The sequence below is a fragment of the Tripterygium wilfordii genome, chromosome 10 (assembly GCF_013401445.1).
Source record: "Tripterygium wilfordii isolate XIE 37 chromosome 10, ASM1340144v1, whole genome shotgun sequence".
NCBI classification, from domain to species: domain Eukaryota; kingdom Viridiplantae; phylum Streptophyta; class Magnoliopsida; order Celastrales; family Celastraceae; genus Tripterygium; species Tripterygium wilfordii.
In genome coordinates, this window is record NC_052241.1 from 4,999,614 (window position 1) to 5,021,513 (window position 21,900).

General features: G+C 37.9%; 1 protein-coding gene and 1 non-coding gene across 2 annotated transcripts; both read right to left on the reverse strand.

The window, feature by feature from the left end:
• Positions 1-4,255: 4,255 nt before the first annotated feature.
• On the reverse strand, positions 4,256-4,362 carry LOC120008299. The gene has a single exon (XR_005470426.1). It is a non-coding gene; the product is annotated as a small nucleolar RNA R71 (small nucleolar RNA).
• A 14,061-nt stretch (positions 4,363-18,423) lies between these two features.
• Positions 18,424-18,897, reverse strand: LOC120007288. The gene has a single exon (XM_038857490.1). The coding sequence runs from the start codon at positions 18,895-18,897 to the stop codon at positions 18,424-18,426; it is 474 nt and encodes a 157-aa protein (XP_038713418.1).
• Positions 18,898-21,900: the final 3,003 nt, after the last annotated feature.

Consider the following 21,900-nt stretch of genomic DNA (forward strand, 5'->3'; position numbering starts at 1 on the left):
AAGTGCCAAGATGTTGAAGAATTTCAAGATTACGAGCATAGAAAGGTACGAAGGAAAATGAGATCCAGTTGACCATGTCCCTGATTTCAAAACCATGATGGATTTTGAGAATCCTCCAAGGAAACATGCTGCAAAATCTTCCCTGTCTCTCTCACATGGATTGCAAGGAGATGGTTCCTAGGTATTAGTTGAGAAAGTATCTCTAGTTTTGGTGAGCTAGCTCAAAAATTTACTATGCACTTCGCCATTGCTAGGAAACAGACCAAAACTAACATCACCTTGATGAACATCAAACAAAGGAAGGATGAGTCATTCCGGACATTCATCGCTAGATTCAACCAAGAGTGCTTAGAAGTATCTGACCTATCTGTCTCGGTAGCAACAATGGCTCTCATTTGAGCAATCAGACATTCGATCTAGAAATATTCACTTTCTAAATAACTGCCCAAAGACATGGCGGCTCTCTTGGAGAGAGTTGAAAAATACATCATAGTTGACGAGATCATGGGGGAAGCTGAGAATTATCCATATGCATCTTCATACTCAAAGAAAAACTCAAATAACCAAGACAAGAATGATAAAAAGTACTTTCGACAGCTCTAGGAAAACTGATTTAGCACCATCTCCTCGATACAACTCTTATACTCTCATGAACACTTCAATGAAAAAAATATGAATGAAATCCAATACCGTGATCTCCTTAAATGGCCTCCAAAGATGAAGGTAATTCTTGGCTGAAAAATATATGACAAATCTTATAAGTTTCACAAAGGACCAAGTCACAACACCGATGAATGTCTACACCTCAAAGATGAGATATAAGGCCTCATCCAACAAGGAAAGCTAAAAAAATTTACTAGCACTAGGGAGGAAAAGAGAATGGGAGGTGACGATATAGATGATGACCGACGATCAAGAAGAAGAGGGGATGAATCACCTCGAAGGCAAAATTGAGGTACAATAGGTACTATTAATGTGATCATCGGTGGGTTAGCATCAAGAGGAGAAAGCTCTTCAAAATAAAGAGCCTATGCTCGGATAGTTAACCATGTCGATGATAGAAAGAAGAAACAAGAAGGGAACATATGACATAATTGATTGGGTAATAGACCATTATCCTAGATTGTGCAACTGTCGATTTCCTAGTGCTTATGCTTGTCTTAGGAAACTCTTAGGATAGACCAACCAAGACTCCTTTGATAAGAAAAGATCTTGCAACTAGACCAAAGTCAGGATCGTTGTTTAGGGAAATCTAATTGACTGCAGCTGGACCAAGGCCTTTCAATTGACATTGTTAAACTTTTAAATTGTGTGATTGCATATTAATCTGAGTGCACAGGTGGAGGTAGTTGGCAAGCCAAACCCAAGCTAGTTTTCATTCATTGATATTTAGTCATATTTTATTGTTAGTTGATATTAGAAGCATCTGAAATTAATTTACACTATTGTTAGTAGTTATAGTTGGTAATTAATACAGTCCTCGTGGATTCGACCCCATTCACTATTATACTGTCAGTCGGCACGTACACTTGCGAGTGGGATAAACCCATCGGTATTGAGTTGCAAGTATTTCTTGCAATTAAAAGTATCGGCTAAGTTTTTTGTACTGGCAGCCTCAGATTTGAGTCTCCAATTTTTGTGTGAGCTTCAGGTAGCACTTAGGTTACAAATTCCCCAGAACTCTATTATACGCATCTTTTAATATTCAGAACTGCTTTCTTTCAAACACCACACTTAAACTCCTCATCATCTTATCAATGACCTTCCAAACACCTCAACCATAGCCTCATGATGGAATTCTATTTTTATGACTTATGAAACATGCATAACACATCACAAAGATGGGAATGTTTATTGCAAGAGAATAATATGCAATCAAAGTAATGACTGCAAAATTACATTGATTTTATACCTCTCTTTCTTAACTTATTGCTTTGTTTTCAAGTCAAACTTGGGTGTTTTACGTTATTTTTGTTTGCATTTCAGTTAATCGAATCCTAGACGATGAATTATGTCAATGGCAATTTTGACAATGTTATTGGACATGTACATGCGAGTCTTGGTAATTTCAGCCAAATCTGCCACTGTTCAGTCCAGCCCACTTGTGAAGGTCACCATAAATCCTTTGAGATGATCTGGGTTTTGTGTCATATACCGTTCAAAATATATGGAAGTCTAGTTTCTGAAGAATTTTATAGTTTGTGATTCCGAGTTTTGTGGACAAAGTTATGACAGTTTGAATACGGACTGCGCAGTCCAGAAAATCAGGAATCCGAGCTCATACTTAACAATATTGATTTGAGACTTCTTGAAAGCCCAAGGACGTTTCCAGCCTTTGAAGGAAGCTAATAGAGTATCAATTTATGATTTGAATGAATCTTTGACTATTATGATTCAATATTTCAGCTGGAGGAAATCTTTATGCAAGAGGAAACTAAAGGATTCTAATTGTACTAGGATTATATTGTTTCCTTTCATATGGATGACTTTAACCTAACCAAGGATGATATAAAAGGGGCTGGCATACACAGCAAGGGAGGGCAGACCGAGGGGAAAGACTCGAGAATCACATAAGGGCAGGATATTGGAGAGCAACATCACTAGGAGAGAAGAAAGCAACAAGGTTCTTAAAAGGGGAATCCTCTTCACCAAGCTTACTTTGTAAAGGGTGTTCTTTTTCTTAAGTTCTTGATGTTGTTATTTCTTGAATTGTTGATGTTTTTATATATTATGTGTGGCTAAACTCTTTACTAGGGATTCGATGTAGCCTAGCATGACTATTCTATGTCTTAATTAATTCGTTGCCAATTCAAGTTTCTAGTTTTATTCATTGTGCTTCATATATCATGTGTTGATTTAATGACTGATCACCATTATTTAGATACATGTTTGAGACAAGATTACACCACGATCAATGGGTAAACTTGATATAGCTCTTGTGAATGAATGAGATGTTGTTGAAGCACGATCCATGCATAAACACTCTTGGTTCTTGATGTTCTTCTTGCACTCAATGCATTCTTGTTTGTAATCTTGACCACAATCAATGGCTAGATAACAATTTAAGAATAGTTGATCTTGACCACAATCAATGGCGTTTCATATTTTAGATAAGAACGAACCTTAGAAACGAGAATTGAATCTTAACCAAATAATACATAGAATAGGATTGCTATGGTGAAATCGAAGTCCTAGTTTGCATTCTCTTGATTGAAAACACCCTAAATCTTTCTAATATTCTTACACTTTCTTGATTTTCAAATTCACACAACTTCTCTTTAATTTTCAGAAATAATTTAGTTTTATCTCGAGACATTCAAATTGAGTAGAAATTGGAATTACTTGACAAATCTCCGTGGGATCGACCTCGCTATTGCATACCTATGCTATAATTGTATTCGTGCGCTTGCGAGTTAATTAAAATTACAACAAGTTTTTGGCGCCGTTGCCGGGGATTGTGTTTAAGAATTTCAATTTGCTAATTCAAATTGGGGTCTCGAAAGTTTTCTTCATAAACTGTTTTTTTTTTTTTTGTTTACTGGGCAGATTTGGTGGCTGTCTTTACCGACTATTCTGGACTGTTTCAGCAAGGTTTATTGGGCTTATAGTATATCAACGGAAAGCTGAAGAAGTCTACTCTCCAGCCTAAGAAACAGATCAGGATTCCGAGTTATAACCAGAAAGTTATCATCAAAAGAGTAGACAGTGTTCTGAGTTGACAGATTTTCAAAATTTTCAGCTTTGGATGCAAGGACGCCGATCACAAGAAGGAGACGTGCTTCTATTGAACGATAACATTGAAGGAGTTCTAAGGACTAGAAATCAACCAAAGGTAGACGAGATTGACATCAAATCTGAGGAAGAGGAAACAATTGAACCAATGGAGGACAACAATGATACACGTTGTTTGGAGGAATTTGCTCGGCCGACTATTCCTACTTCACCATCATGCATATTACTTCCAACTGCAGCTAGAAATTATGAGTTGAAATCTCTACATTTTAATATGCTTCCAAGTTTCTATGGTTTACCTAATGAGGATCCTTTGACTTTCATGAAAGAATTTTATGCTACTGTTAGTACTTTTCCTTTGCAGGGTGTGACTGAGGAACAACTGAAGATGAGATGCTTTCCATATACCCTGAAGGATCAAGCTAAGTTTTGGCTGATGTCTCTAACACCAGGATCATTCACTTCATGGGATGCCATATACAACAAATTTGTAGGGAAGTTTTACTCACATCAGAAAACTGGTGCATTCAGACGTCAAATCTCCACATTCACACAAGCTGATGGTGAACCATTCCATGAGGCGTGGGAACGTTATAAATTGCTTTTACTTCAATGCCCGCATCATGGTTATACTTTGGAGTTACAAATGCAATTTTTTTATGATGGACTAACCCAAACATGTCAATCTATTGCTGATAATGCTGCAGGTGGTGCAATGTTCAAAAAGGCTCCTCAAGAAGCTTATGACATTTATGAGATGCTTGGATCCAATTCACAACAAAGAGATGCTCGAAGCAAGAAATCTGGTGTGTATGAACTAAACCACAGTGATAATATGGCAAGACAAATTGGAGAACTAAATAAGAAGATCGATGCCATGTTAGGCACCCATGCCAATTCTATGACTCAAGTCGAGGTATGTGCTTTATGCAATATTGTTGGTCATTCTACTCATGCATGTCCTTCCAGCCATGAGTACCCTGATTTTGTTCAACAAGCAAACATGATGAATGCTTACAATCCAAGATCTAAAAATAATCCTTATTCCAATACTTACAATGAAGGTTGGAAGAATCACCCTAATCTTTCTTGGAGTAATACTCAGAATCAACTTAACCCTTATGTTCAACCAAAGACCTCTTCTTTGGAAGAATCGATTAAGTTGTTTGTGCAGGAAAGTAGGGCAAGGATGGATAGGCATGATGCAATGATTGCTACCCAAGAAGCAAAGCTAAATCAAACTTTGGCATCCATGGGAAAGCTTGAGGTCCAAGTTGGTCAACTTGCGGATGTTATTAAAATCAAAGAGCCTGGAAAACTTCCAAGCCAACCGGAGCAAGCTAAAGCAATCACAGTACTTCGAAGTGGTAAGGTCATTGATAACCAAATTAATTATGAAGTTACTGATAATTCTACTTTGAATGCAGATCAAAGACGAGAGTCAGTCCAGCCTCAACATATCACAGCCAGCAACCATTCCGAAAAGATTCAGAAGCCTGAATCAGTTCAGTCCTCAGAAAAACAACCCAATTCTGAGTCATCTTCGCTTCAGAAATCTCCAAATCCTTACATCCCTCCTATTCCTTTTCCAGGCCGTTTAAAGCAAAGCAAATTGGATAAGTCTTTTTCTGAAATTTATGATACATTATCTAAAGTCAATATTAACTTACCTTTGCTTGATGTGATCAGGAATATGCCGGCATACGCAAAATTCTTCAAGGAATTGAACACGTACAAACGCAAGTATGGGCCACATGAAAAGGTAATGGTCTCGGAGAATGTGAGTGTTGTACTTCAAAGGAAGCTACCTCCCAAACTTAAGGATCCTGGAAGTTTTTCTATCAACATAACAGTAGGAGACAAGAAGATGGAAAAGGCAATGCTAGATTTGGGAGCGAGTATAAATTTGATGCCATACTCTGTATATCTTCAATTAGGTTTGGGGGAGGTGAAGTCGACAACAATGTCTCTACAACTGGCGGATCGATCTGTCAAATATCCAAGAGGTATAGTAGAGGATATTCTAGTTCAAGTTGATAGACTAATTGTTCCTGCTGATTTTGTAGTGCTCGATATGGACGATGCTCCAATGCATGATCGTGAACTTCCTATCTTACTTGGACGTCCATTCATGGCCACCGCAAATACTTTAATAGATGTAAAGCATGGAGTTTTCACCATGACAGTCCTAGATCAAACTGTGCAATTCAAGGTGTTTGAATCCTTATCTCATCCATCGAGTTCTTTGGATTGTTTTACGGTTGATGCATTGGATTCTCTTGTTTTCTCTAGTTTCTTACAGGAAGAAGCGCAAGATGCATTAGGGGTAACTTTGAGAAAAGAAGACATGGCGAATGATGAAGAAATCATGGAAGTAATAGCTGCCTTAAATAGTTTACACCCGTGCCTTCCTAACACTCCTATTGAACATGTTGAACTTTCTCACTCCAAGTTGGTCCCTTCTATTGTCTCTCCTCCTACACTTGAGCTTAAAACTTTGCCATCCAATCTTAAATATGCCTACATTGGTGAGAATGATATCCTCCCAGTAATTATAGCTTCTGACCTTTCACCATTGGAGGAAGAAAAACTATTAAGAGTGTTGAGAGAACACAAAGCGGCCATTGGGTGGACCATTGCAGATATCAAGGGAATTAGCCCAGCCATGTGCATGCATAGAATATTAATGGAGGAGAATTCCAAGCCCACACGTGAGGCACAAAGAAGATTGAATCCACACATGAAGGAAGTGGTGCGTGCAGAAGTATTGAAATTACTTGATGTTGGTATTATCTACCCTATCTCTGATAGCAAATGGGTAAGCCCAGTTCAAGTAGTTCCCAAGAAGTCTGGAATTATGGTAGTCAAGAATGAAGATAACGAGCTTGTACCGACAAGAATGACCACCGGATGGCGTGTGTGCATTGATTATAGAAAGCTTAATGCTGCCACAAGAAAAGATCACTTTCCGTTACCTTTTATTGATCAAATGCTTGAACGCTTAGCTGGTTATTCTTACTATTGCTTTCTTGATGGTTTTTCAGGATATAATCAAATACCAATCGCTCCAGAAGATCAGGAAAAGACGACATTTACATGTCCATTTGGTACCTTTGCCTACCGAAGGATGCCTTTTGGCTTATGTAACGCCCCAGCTACTTTCCAAAGATGCATGATGTCAATCTTCTCTGATATGCTTGAAAGGTTTATTGAGGTATTTATGGATGATTTTTCTGTTTTTGGAAATTCGTTCGACGATTGCCTTAATAATTTAACCTTAGTCCTTAAAAGATGTGAAGAGACAAACCTCACTCTCAGTTGGGAGAAGAGTCACTTTATGGTAAGGCAATGTATAGTTTTAGGACATGTGATTTCAAGTAAGGGTATTGAGGTTGATAAGGCAAAGATAGATTTGATTGCAAAATTGCCGCCCCCAACTTCTGTAAAGGGCGTGCGAAGTTTCTTAGGCCATGCAGAATTTTATCGAAGGTTCATTCAAGATTTCTCTAAAATCACACGTCCTTTGTGTAATCTCTTGGCTAAAGATGTTGTTTTTGAGTTTAATGATGAATGCCTTATTGCTTTTAATACCTTAAAACGTGAACTCACCTCTGCTCCTATCATTAGAGCACCTGATTGGTCTCTTCCTTTTGAATTAATGTGTGATGCTTCTGACTATGCTATTGGTGCAGTGTTAGGACAAAGAGTGAACAAACGTCCGCATGTAATTTACTATGCTAGCCGCACACTCAATGATGCTCAACTCAATTACTCTACTACGGAAAAAGAGTTGCTTGCGGTGGTTTTTGCCTTAGAAAAATTTCGATCTTATCTCATTGGTTCAAAAGTTATTGTTTATTCTGACCATGCAGCTCTTAGGTACTTATTGACTAAGAAGGATGCAAAGCCTCGTCTGATTAGGTGAATCCTTTTGTTGCAAGAATTTGACTTGGATATTCGAGATAAGAAAGGGAGTGAAAATGTTGTTGCGGACCACTTGTCATGCATAACTGATGGGGGCAATCATGCAAACATGCCGATTGTAGAGTCATTCCCAGATGAACAACTCTTCTCAATGAGAGAAGTTGAACCATGGTATGCAGATATTGTTAATTATTTGGCTTGTGGTATTATTCGGGATGAACTAACCTTGCAGGAAAGAAAAAAATTCTTTGCCACTGTTAAGCATTATTTTTGGGACGAACCTTATTTATTTAAATATTGTTCTGACCAAATCATAAGGCGTTGTGTTCCGGAAATTGAGCAAACAAGCATCCTTAAATTCAGCCATGAATTGGCGTGTGGAGGTCACTTTGGTGCAAAGAAAACAGCCCTCAAAGTTTTACAATCTGGTTTCTTTTGGCCCTCTTTATTTAAAGATGCATTTAATTTTTGTGTTAAGTGTGATAGGTGCCAACGAACAGGAACCATTAGCCGTAAGAATATGATGCCCCTCAACAATATCCTTGTAGTTGATCTTTTTGATGTATGGGGTATAGACTTCATGGGCCCGTTTCCTCCATCCTTTGGGTATAATTATATACTTGTGGCTGTGGATTATGTGTCTAAGTGGGTGGAGGCAATTTCTACCAAGACAAATGATCATAAAATTGTACTCAGTTTCTTGAAGGATATGATCTTTACACGATTTGGAACGCCTAGAGCTATCATTAGTGATGGTGGTAGCCACTTTTGCAACAAACCTTTTGAGGCATTATTGAAGAAGTACAATATTACACATAGGGTTGCAACACCCTATCATCCTCAAACTTCTGGTCAAGTAGAGATTAGTAATAGAGAAATCAAGAAGATCCTGGAGAGGACCGTGAATGCTACAAGAAAAGATTGGGCATTGAAATTGAATGATGCATTGTGGGCTTACCGAACGGCATATAAAACTCCTATTGGCATGAGTCCTTATCGACTTGTCTTTGGCAAGGCTTGTCACCTACCAATGGAGTTGGAACATAGAGCTTATTGGGCCATCAAGACACTTAATTTTGATCTCAAGAAAGCTGGAGATGCAAGAAAACTTCAATTGAATGAGTTGGAGGAAATTCGGAATGACGCTTACGAGAATGCAAAGATTTACAAGGAGAGGACTAAGCGTTACCATGACAAGACCATTCAAAGAAAAGAGTTCGTAGTAGGTATGAAAGTTTTACTTTATAATTCCCGTTTGACTCTCTTTCCCGGAAAATTAAAGTCAAGATGGACTGGCCCTTTTCGAGTACATCAAGTCTTTCCTCATGGAGCAGTTGCGATTGAGAATTTAAGCAATGGATCAATATTCAAGGTAAATGGACAACGACTGAAACCGTATTTGGAGGAACATCAAACACAAGACATCGACGTCTTGGCGCTGACCGCCCCTTAATTGTCAATCCTGCCTTCCGTCTTGCCTAGACGTTAAATTAAGCGCTTATTGGGAGGCAACCCAATCAGGTCCTTTCGTTCCTTTGTCTTTTGTTCTTATTTTTTTTACTTTGATTTCATGCTGTCTATGCTTATAAACATGAGGACATGTTTCAATTAGGTTTGGGGGTGTGAAGTTCATTGTCCTGCATGTGCACTATTTTCACTTCCAGTTTTCGATCAGTTGCAAGATGATTTTTGAATTGTGATCTGTATGAAAGTTGTGGGTTTTTTTGTCTATTTTCTGTCCATATAACTTGGGTCGAAATCCATTGAGTATTTTGTGAGATATGCTCCAAAAACTGAACATAGATCAGATTTGACAAACTGCAGTTTGGAAAGAAATTTTCAAGTTACTATGTGTCGTAACACTTGAGAGTATGAATGAATTTAATTCAGTATTGTTGACACACTGATGAAATTGTTTGGAGAATGCACATTTATATCTGATCTCTCTAAACTAAGTCTTGACCAATTTATTCCATTAACATAAAAATAATCTCACATGCACAAGGCACATATTTGTGGGGTATACTATTTGAGATTAACTGCAAATTTTGTTGGTGTTTAGAGATGAGTTGGGTATTGTTGAGTATGATACTTTGGCATCTATAAATTGAAATAAAGAAATATGAGTGACATGCTATTCAAAAAAAAAAAAGAGAGAAAAAGAAAAAAGAAAAAAGAAAAAAAAACAATATGAAGAAAAGAATAAGTGTTTATTTCTGGTTCTCGCTACTGAGTAACTGGGCCTCTTGTTTAGTCGGGAGTGAGTTTCGCGTAAAAAGGTAGTGAGACTGAAATAAATACCTATGTGACTAGCGAAGTTTCGTAGCCTTTTTGACTTGAGTTATTAGACCCTTAGGGGTATCTCTACACCTAATGCCCTGAGCTAACTAGATTGGGAGTCATTGGTTGAAAGCTCGTTACATGAGTCAATTAGAAAGCTTAATGAGACTAAGCATTGCACATGTTACATAGAAAAAAAAAATGATGATGAAAGCATGGAGCCCATAGTAAAAGTTAAAGAGAGAGTAAATATATGCCTTCGTGTCATTACTTGATAATTCTGATAAATCTTCTAGCTCGCATTTGCGTTAAAATCAAATAAAAGTCACACATTTATGTGTAATCTTTTTGAGCACAATCTAAATATTCACCTATTAATGGAATGAATGGTATTTGACTTGGTTGGAGTATCTATGATATGAATGATGGAATTTGAAGTCTCAACGTAGTTTGTGTGAATACTATACTGATTTTATTCATTCCATGCTTTTACTTGTTATGCCATGGTAGTTTGGTAAATGTTTGTGGGTATCATTCTGGTAAACCCTCACGAGACTATAACTCGTCCACTAGAGACACCTAGGGGTTTAAAGGCTTGTGTCACATGCTAAGTGCCACCGCGATTCCTGCGAAAGTGAGTTAGTTTTTTTATCTTTATTTTTTGTCCTTTAAGTTTTGCTCGAGGACTAGCAAGAAGTAGGTTTGGGGGTATTTGATGACTGCAAAATTATATTGATTTTATACCTCTCTTTCTTAACTTATTGCTTTGTTTTCAAGTCAAACTTGGGTGTTTTACGTTATTTTTGTTTGCATTTCAGTTAATCGAATCCTAGACGATGAATTATGTCAATGGCAATTTTGACAATGTTATTGGACATGTACATGCGAGTCCTGGTAATTTCAGCAAAATCTGCCACTATTCAGTCCAGCCCACTTGTGAAGGTCACCATAAATTCTTTGAGAAGATCTGAGTTTTGTTTCATATACCGTTGAAAAGATATGGAAGTCTAGTTTCTGAAGAATTTTGCAGTTTGTGATTCCGAGTTTTGTGGACAAAGTTATGACAGTTTGAATACGGACTGCGCAGTCCAGAAAATCAGGAATCCGAGCTCATACTTAACAATATTGATTTGAGACTTCTTGAAAGCCCAAGGACGTTTCCAGCCTTTGAAGGAAGCTAATAGAGTATCAATTTATGATTTGAATGAATCTTTGACTATTATGATTCAATATTTCAGCTGGAGGAAATCTTTATGCAAGAGTAAACTAAAGCATTCTAATTGTACTAGGATTATATTGTTTCCTTTCATATGGATGACTTTAACCTAACCAAGGATGATATAAAAGGGGCTGGCATACACAGCAAGGGAGGGCAGACCGAGGGGAAAGACTCGAGAATCACATAAGGGCAGGATATTGGAGAGCAACATCACTAGGAGAGAAGAAAGCACCAAGGTTCTTAAAAGGGTAATCCTCTTCACCAAGCTTACTTTGTAAAGGGTGTTCTTTTTCTTAAGTTCTTGATGTTGTTATTTCTTGAATTGTTGATGTTTTTATATATTATGTGTGGCTAAACTCTTTACTAGGGATTCGATGTAGCCTAGCATGACTATTCTATGTCTTAATTAATTCGTTGCCAATTCAAGTTTCTAGTTTTATTCATGGTGCTTCATATATCATGTGTTGATTTAATGACTGATCACCATTATTTAGATACATGTTTGAGACAAGATTACACCACGATCAATGGGTAAACTTGATATAGCTCTTGTGAATGAATGAGATGTTGTTGAAGCACGATCCATGCATAAACACTCTTGGTTCTTGATGTTCTTCTTGCACTCAATACATTCTTGTTTGTAATCTTGACCACAATCAATGGCTAGATAACAATTTAAGAATAGTTGATCTTGATCACAATCAATGGCGTTTCATATTTTAGATAAGAACGAACCTTAGAAACGAGAATTGAATCTTAACCAAATAAGACATAGAATAGGATTGCTATGGTGAAATCGAAGTCCTAGTTTGCATTCTCTTGATTGAAAACACCCTAAATCTTTCTAATATTCTCGCACTTTCTTGATTTTTAAATTCACACAACTTCTCTTTAATTTTCAGAAATAATTTAGTTTTATCTCGAGACATTCGAATTGAGTAGAAATTGGAATTACTTGACAAATCTCCGTGGGATCGACCTCGCTATTGCATACCTATGCTATAATTGTATTCGTGCGCTTGCGAGTTAATTAAAATTACAACACAAAGGAATGAGAGCAAAAGCAAGGTTCAAGGTAGGCCAAAATTTACAAAGAATGCCTTTATCACTGTCAAAGAACAAAAACTTAGCATTTACTTCAGATGGTCTAATGCAAGTTCTAGCTATACAGTCATGAAGTCATAGCACACAAAATTTCTGCAGGCTCCTCACAAGTTAATTGGTGTTGCAAATAATGTGTAAACTAAGTAGACATTCATTGCAAAAGATTATGCAAATAATCACACCATCAGTCTCAAAAACACTTCATAACAATGAAGCACAAGTATAATGATCATGTGACTGAGGCCTGTCCATTGACTTCTATGACGGACCAAGAACAAGCCAATTACTTGGGGCAAGGAAATTTCAACATGAGAAATCAAGCTTATCCATGGCGTAATCACCCAAATTTCTCATGGAGGAACGAACAGAATTCGACTGAAACATCAGCTCCTGCACAGCAACTAGCAAGGAGGAGTGACCTGGATATCACAATGATGCAATTCATGCAACGAACAACTCAAGCCATTCAAAAATTGGAGACTCAAGTGGGACAAATGGCTAAGGCGATGAGTGAAATAAAGAAGGGAGAGTTACCTTCACAGCCCTTGAATAACCTAGCTGGGTAGCCAGAGCAATTGAAAGCTGTAACAACTCTCCAAAGTGGCAAGCAAATCAACAAAACAGAGCAGCTACAAACAGAGTCTACAAACTGCAATAAAGCTACAGAAAGGGTACAAACAGGCCTCAAAACTGCACCAGTGGAGACACAAGAATGGGAAAGAGATCCTCCACCTTTCCCGCAAAGGTTTGCCAAAAAGAAAACTGATTCTAAAGCATTGGATATTTTTGAGAATTTGCGTAAGGTTGAAATTAATATTCCACTACTTGATGCTATTAAACAAATTCCTTCTTACGCTAAATTTCATAAAGAATGTTGCACTCAAAAGAGAAAATTTGCTGCTCATGAAAAAATTGCTTTGAAAGAAGAAGTTAGTGCTGTGTTGTTAAATAAACTCCCACCAAAGCTTAAAGATCCTGGTAATTTTACCATACCATGTAAAGTGGGAAATTAATTTTTTGAAAAGGCACTATTAGACTTAGGAGCAAGCATTAATTTGTTACCTTACTCTGTCTATGAAAAACTTGGGTTGGGAGAGCTCCAAGAGACCTCTATAATTTTGCAATTGGCCGATCGTAGTGTCAAAAGACCTAAAGGGATTTTAGAAGATGTCTTGGTAACTGTGAATGATTTAATTTTGCCTGCTGATTTTGTTGTGTTGGATATGGAGGATAGTCCTAGATCCTCATCTTTACCTATCATTCTTGGACGACCTTTTATGGTTACTGCTGACATGAATAGTAGTGTGAAAAAGGGGACTGTAACTATGCAGGTGAATGACAAAGAATTGGAATTTCGTGTGTTTGATGCTCTCAAATATCATGATGATCATAGTGATTGTTTTAATGTTGATACTATACATGATCTTGTGAGTGAGGTGTTTCAGGTTACTAGTATTGATCCAGTTGAAGCAGTGGTGGCGTATGGTTTGAATGAGAAAACAATCTCTGAAGGAATTTTGGAGAATGATGACCGAATAAATGAGGCTATCCAAGCATTCCAATTGAACCGGCCCTATGGTGGTAAGATTACTCCTCCTTTTGATCAACTGACGCATACTAATACATCTTTTGTTCCTTCAACAGTTAAAGCACCTAATTTGGAACTGAAGCAGTTACCTAGTCACTTGAAGTACATCTATTTGGGTGAGAACAACACTGTACAGGTGATAGTAGCTGCGAATATAAGTTTGGGGGAGGAAGAAAAGTTGATCCAAATTTTGAGGAAGCATAAGACAGCTCTTGGGTGGACCATCGCTGACATAAAGGGGATTTAGCACAACTAGGTGTATGCACCAGATTTTATTGGAGAATGATGCAAAGCCCACTAGAGAAGCACAAAGGCGATCGAATCTGCATATGAAAGATGTTGTCAAAGCTGGAGATAGGTGTCGCTTGCATCTAAACGAGCTTGAAGAATTGCGGCATGAAGCCTATGAGAATGCAAAGTTATATAAGGAGCGAGCCAAGAGGTACTATAACAAGAAGCTTGTGCGGAAAACTTTTTCTGTTGGGCAGAGGGTGCTGGTGTGCAACTCTCAGTTGAAACTTTTTTCGGGCAAGCTCAAATCCAAGTGGCATGGCCCATATGTGATATAAGATGTGATCCTCATGGCTCATTAGAGTTAAAACATCAAGATTCTGATCAAACATTCAACGTTACTAGCCATCGAGTGAAGCCTTATTGGGAGAATGTACAAGTTCCCATGGATGAAGTGATATTCCTCCACGCTATTGATCTCTGACAGAGTCGAAGACTATGTCCGGCTGAAGACAATAAATTTAGCACTTCGTGGGAGGTAACCCATGTGGAAGAGGAGCACCATTTTGACAATTAAATCAGCTAAGTCTCTCTTCCTTTTCCTTCACTTCATTTTGTTATTTATTTTCGTCATCACAAATTTTCGTTTTGTCCTTTCTTTTTAAACATTGAGGACAATGTCAACTTCAAGTTTGGGGGAGAGGGAATTTGCTTTCGCCGAAAATTTTTGAAGAAAAAAAAAAGAAAAGAAAAAATTTTGAAATTGTTTTGAGAAGAGAATTGGCATACTTGTGCTTAATTGTTATGAAGTGTTTTTGAGACTGATGGTGTGATTATTTGCATAATCTTTTGCAATGAATGTCTACTTACTTTACACATTATTTGCAACACCAATTAACTTGAGAGGAGCCTTCAGAAAATTTTGTGTGCTATGAATTTCATGACTGTGTATAGCTAGAACTTGCATTAGACCATCTGAAGTAAATGCTAAGTTTTTATTCTTTAAAAGGGATGAAGGCATTCTTTGTAAATTTTGGCCTACCTTGAACCTTGCTTTTGCTCCCATTCCTTTGATTGCATATTATTCTCTTGCAATAAACCTTCTCATCTTTGTGATGTGTTATGCATGTTTCATAAGTCATAAAAATAGAATTCCATCATGAGGCTATGGTTGAGGTGTTTGGAAGGTTATTGATAAGATGATGAGGAGTTTAAGTGTGGTGTTTGAAAGAAAGCAGTTCTGAATATTAAAAGATGCGTATAATAGAGTTCTGGGGAATTTGCAACCTGTTTGTAACCTAAGTGCTACCTAAAGCTCACACAAAAATTGGAGACTCAAATATGAAGTAGCCAGTACAAAAAAAAAAAGAGAAAAGAAAGAGAGAAGCTGAAGTCTCTCAAGAAAAAAATTCTAATAAGGTTTGCTCTTGATTCAATATCTATCTATAGTTACCAGAGGTTGAAAGCGGAACAAGGAGTGTGCGTGTAAGAAGCAGAGATTTGAGGCTCAACAGAGGGAGATGTTTGACTTGATTCGTGACGGGACCTTACCTTGATTTTATTTGGTTGATGTTCTGACTAGTTTTGGTGATACTCTGACTTGTTAGTTTGGAGGAGTGGAAGCTCTTGTTATTCTATTATGTTGGTTGGTTAGATGGAGCTAGGATTAGTCTTATGATGGATGCCTATTTTTGAGACTCTATGGTATATAGCATGATCATCACATGTTTTGTTTGAACCGTACCTTTATCTAGCCTATGCTATTCTTTGAAGCTTATCCTTGTTATAGTGAACTTACTTGTGATTGGATTATGATGACTTTAGTTTGAATCCAATTTATATTTATTTTGTGCATCTTTGAGCCTTCCTTAGCCAAATTTCTTGCCCCCAATAAAGTCCCTCTGATTCATTGAATGAGAATTTTAGTGTGAAGTAAGGTTGGTGGACATGCAAGCATATGGCTGTAGGTTATGAGTTCATAAGAGAGTAAACACTACCCTTATACACTTGAGTGAAAATTTTCTTTTATATATTATGTGTGTACCTTTGTGAGGGTGTGTGAAAATAAATGTGTAAACTGAAGTAGTTGTGAGCAGATTTTAGGTTGTGCAATTCTCTACCGAACGTCAACGTTGCATTGAAATAATGAGAGGGTACTTGTAATGCCAATTCTCGATTGAAGTTTTTCAAATGATGCTTAAATGGTTTAAACTTTTTCTTGATTGTTTGCTTGAGGACAAGCAAGGTTGAAGTTTGGGGGATTTTGTTAGGTGTAAAATACACCTATTTTTCTGGGCTTAAAGTTATTATTTTTCTATATGGTTTAGTGCAAAATACTGCCCATATTGGTATTTTTATGAACAGGTACTACTGGAGGGTAAAGCTGGCATTGGACAGAATTTGCAACCTGTTTCGTAACCTATTGCAGCAGCAGAATGCTGGAATTAGTCTGCACGTTTATGTTGCTGATGTGGCAAATACAGCTGGGCCAACTTAGGGTTTTAAAGCTATATAAAGGGGCTCATGTGTTGGGGAGAATACACGCAGCAGGGGGTGAAAACAGAAACCTAATTCGGAACAAAGAGAGACGACAAGAAGGAGGAGAAGAGATATCAAGCTTGGCAGTCCAATTCTTCAGCAAATCTCCACTCTTCCATTGATTTGAACATTGTTAATGAGTATCTTTATGGTTTTTATTAGGACTATGTGTAGCTAAACTCTTTTCTAGCTAGGGTTTGGTAATACTTCTACCATAAACCTTGTGCACATATTTAATTGACAATAAGACTAAGTTTAATTCTTTGTTCTCTGAATTGATTGCTTATTTCTTATTGTTATGCATACCTGATCAACATCATAATTTTAGGAATTGTTAGTTAAACATATTCGGCTGACCATGACCTGGTGTTTGATGAAGTAACAAGAACTTGCGTAAGAACCAAGTTTTGGGAACATAGGACATAATTGATTGGGTAATAGACCATTATCCTAGATTGTGCAACTGTCGATTTCCTAGTGCTTATGCTTGTCTTAGGAAACTCTTAGGATAGACCAACCAAGACTCCTTTGATAAGAAAATATCTTGCAACTGGACCAAAGTCAGGATCGTTGTTTAGGGAAATCTAAATGACTGCAGTTGGACCAAGGCCTTTCAATTGACATTGTTAAACTTTTAAATTGTGTGATTGCATATTAATCTGTGTGCACAGGTGGAGGTAGTTGGCAAGCCAAACCCAAGCTAGTTTTCATTCATTGATATTTAGTCCTATTTTATTGTTAGTTGATATTAGAAGCATCTGAAATTAATTTATACTATTGTTAGTAGCTATAGTTGGTAACTAATACAGTCCTCGTGGATTCGACCCCATTCACTATTATACTGTCAGTCAGCACGTACACTTGCGAGTGGGATAAACCCATCGGTATTGAGTTGCAAGTATTTCTTGCAATAAAAAGTATCGGCTAAGTTTTTTGTACTGGCTGCTTCAGATTTGAGTCTCCAATTTTTGTGTGAGCTTCAGGTAGCACTTAGGTTACAAACAGGTTGCAAATTCCCCAGAACTCTATTATACACATCTTTTAATATTCAGAACTGCTTTCTTTCAAACACTACACTTAAACTCCTCTTCATCTTATCAATAACCTTCCAAACACCTCAATCATAGCCTCATGATGGAATTCTATTTTTATGACTTATGAAACATGCATAACACATCACAAAAATGGGAAGGTTTATTGCAAGAGAATAATATGCAATCAAAGGAATGGGAGCAAAAGCAAGGTTCAAGGTAGGCCAAAATTTACAAAGAATGCCTTCATCACTTCCAAAGAACAAAAACTTAGAATTTACTTCAGATGGTCTAATGCAAATTCTAGCTAGACACAGTCATGAAATTCATAGCACACAAAATTTTTGCAGGCTCCTCACAAGTTAATTGGTGTTGCAAATAATGTGTAAACTAAGTAGACATTCATTGCAAAAGATTATGCAAATAATCACACCATCAGTCTCAAAAACACTTCATAACAATTAAGCACAAATATGCCAATTCTCTTCTCAAAACAATTTCAAAATTTTTTCTTTTCTTTTTTTTTTCTTCAAAAATTTTCGGCAAAAACAAATTCCCTCTCCCCCAAACTTGAAGTTGACATTGTCCTCAATGTTTAAAAAGAAAGAACAGAACGAAAATTTGTGATGACGAAAATAAATAACAAAATGAAGTGAAGGAAAAGGAAGAGAGACTTAGCTGATTTAATTGTCAAAATGGTGCTCCTCTTCCACATGGGTTACCTCCCATGAAGTGCTAAATTTATTGTCTTCAGCAGGACATAGTCTTGGACTCTGTCAGAGATCAATAGCGTGGAGGAATATCACTTCATCCACAGGAACTTCTACATTCTCCCAATAAGGCTTCACTCGATGGCCATTAACCTTAAATGTCCGATCAGAATCCTGATGTTTTAACTCCAATGCACCATGAGGGAACACTGCGTGGATCACATAAGGGCCATGCCACTTGGATTTGAGCTTGCCCGGAAACAATTTCAAACGAGAGTTATACACCAGCACCTTCTGTCCAACATAAAAAGTTTTCCGTACAAGCTTCTTGTCATGGTACTGTTTTGCTCGCTCCTTGTATGACTTGGCATTCTCATAGGCTTCATGCCGTAATTCTTCAAGCTCATTCAGTTGCAAGCGACGCCTGTCTCCAGCTGCCTTTATGTCAAAATTGAGCTTTTTAATAGCCCAATAAGCTCGATGCTCTAATTCAACCGGCAGGTGACACTCTTTCCCATAAACTAACCGGAACGGAGACATCCCTATTGGTGTTTTGTAAGTAGTGCGGTATGCCCACAAAGCATCAGTCAAACGAAGAGACCAATCTTTTCTATTTGGATTCACCATTTTCTCAAGAATGGTCTTGATTTCTCTATTGCTTATCTCCACTTGCCCACTCGTCTGAGGATGATCGCTCGTGGCATCCCAAAACGAGAGAAAATATTGTCCTGCAAGAACTTCACAACCACTCGATGATCATTAGTTCGTGAGGGGACAACCTCGATCCATTTGGACACATAATCAACACCAACTAAAATATATTCAAAGCCAAAGAGTTAGGAAAAGGACCCATGAAGTCAATTCCCCATACATCAAAAAGTTCAATGACCTGAATATTTGTTAATGGCATTTGATCCCTGGCTGCTATGTTCCCCGTCCTTTGGCATCTATCACACTTGTTGCAAAACATCAAAGCATCTTTAAAAATAGTAGGCCAATAAAATCCAGCTTGGAATACCCTAAGTGCAGTCTTTTTAGGCCCAAAGTGGCCTCCACATGCATAGGCATGACAATGATTCAAGAGCTCTTGTTGTTCACTTTGAGCTACACATCTGCGAATAATTTGATCCGGGCATATCTTAAAAAGGTAAGGATCATCCCATATGTAATTTTTAGCCCATGAAATTATTCGCTTCCTTTCCTGGTAAGACAAATCAGTAGGAAAAGAATTAGTAACAAGATAATTCACAACGTCGACATACCATGGCAGTGTGTTTATGGACAGGAGCTGTTCATCCGGAAAAGAGTCCCCCAAAGGGAATTCTTCATGTTCACTCTCTGGTAGCAGCCGAGAAAGATGATCAGCCACTACATTTTTGTTTCCCTTTTCATCTTTAATCTCCAAGTCGAACTCCTGCAAAAGAAGTACCCAACGTATTAGCCTTGGCTTTGCATCTTTTTTTGTCATTAAATACCTCAACGCAGCATGGTCCGTATACACAATCACTTGCGAGCCAATGAGGTAGGATCCGAATTTTTCCAATGCAAAAATCACTGCCAATAATTCTTTTTCCGTTGTTGAATAATTCAGCTGAGCATCGTTCATGGTGCGAGAAACATAATAGATAGCATATGGCATCTTATTTTTCCGCTGGCCCAGAACAGCTCCCAGCGAATAGTCACTGGCGTCACACATTAACTCAAATGGCAGCTCCCAATCAGGTGCTTGCATAATAGGAGCTGAAGTGAGTGCTTGTTTTAACTTATCAAATGCTGTCCGACAATCATCTGTCCATACAAATTCAGCATCCTTTGTCAGCAATACACACAAAGGTTGGGAGATCTTGGAAAAGTCTTTTAGAAATCTTCGGTAGAACCCTGCATGACCAAGAAAACTCCGCACACCCTTTACTATGGTAGGCTGAGGCAGCTTTGATATGACTTTGATTTTTGCCTTGTCCACTTCAATGCCCCCGCTGGAAATCAGATGACCCAACACAATTCCTTCTTGCACCATGAAGTAACATTTTTCCCAATTCAAAACAAGGTTGGTTTCTTCACACCTCTCTAAAACCAACCTCAGATGCTCAAGACATTCATCAAAATCAGCTCCAAATACACTAAAATCATCCATGAAAACTTCAATAAACTTCTCTACCATGTCAGAGAAAATACTCATCATACATCTTTGGAATGTAGCTGGTGCGTTGCACAGCCCAAACGGCGTCCTTCGGTATGCAAAAGTGCCATGTGGACATGTGAACGTGGTCTTCTCCTGGTCTTCAGGTGCTATGGCAATCTAATTGTATCCACTATAGCCATCAAGAAAGCAATAGTGACTATGCCCGGCAAGTCTCTCCAACATCTGATCAATGAATGGTAGTGGAAAATGGTCTTTTCGTGTTTCATTGTTCAACTTCCTATAGTCAATACACACTCTCCATCCCGTGGTCATTCTTGTAGGTATCAACTCATTATTTTCATTCTTCACTATAGTAATGCCACTTTTCTTCGGGACTACATGAATTGGACTGAGCCACTTGCTATCTGAAATCGGATAAATTACCCCCACATCAAGTAGCTTGAGAATTTCAGCTTTGACAACCTCCTTCATATCTGGGTTCAACCTCCTTTGTGCCTCTCGGGTAGGCTTTGTATTATTTTCTAGAAAATCTGATGCATGCATCTTGAGGGGCTGATCCCTTTTATGTCTGAAATAGTCCAACCAAGTGCTGTTTTGTGTTGCCTCAATATCCGGATCAACTTTGCCTCCTCCCCCAAACTCAGATTTGCTACCACTATCATGGGTAAAGTATTATGCTCACCCAAGTAGATGTATTTCAAATGACTAGGCAGCTGCTTCAGTTCCAAATTAGGGGCTTTAACTGTAGAAGGAACAAGAGATGATTAATAAGCGTCAATTGCTCAAAGGGAGGAATATTCTTACCACCATAAGGCCGGTCCAATTGGAATGCTTGGATGGCCTCCTCTATTCGGTCACCCTCAAACTCTCCCTCCAAAATTGTTTTCTCATTCAACCCATACGCCACTACTGCTGCAATTGGCTCCACACTAGTAACCTGAAAAGCCTCACTCACAAGATCATGCGTAGTATCAACATCAAAACAATCACTATGATCGTCATGAGATTTAAGAGCATTAAACACACGAAATTCCAACTCTTTGTCATTTACTTGCATCGTTACAGTCCCTTTTCTCACATTAATATTCATGTCAGCAGTAACCATAAAAGGTCGTCCGAGAATGATAGGTAAAGATGAGGATCTAGGACTATCCTCCATATCCAACACAACAAAATCAGCAGGCAATATCAAGTCATTTATAGTCACCAGAATATCCTCTAAAATCCCCTTGGGTCTTTTGACACTACGGTCAGCTAGTTGCAATATTATAGAAGTCTCTTGGAGCTCTCCCAACCCAAGTTTTTCATAGACAGAGTAAGGTAACAAATTAATGCTTGCTCCTAAGTCTAATAATGCCTTTTCAAAAAATTGATTTCCCACTTTACATGGTATGGTAAAA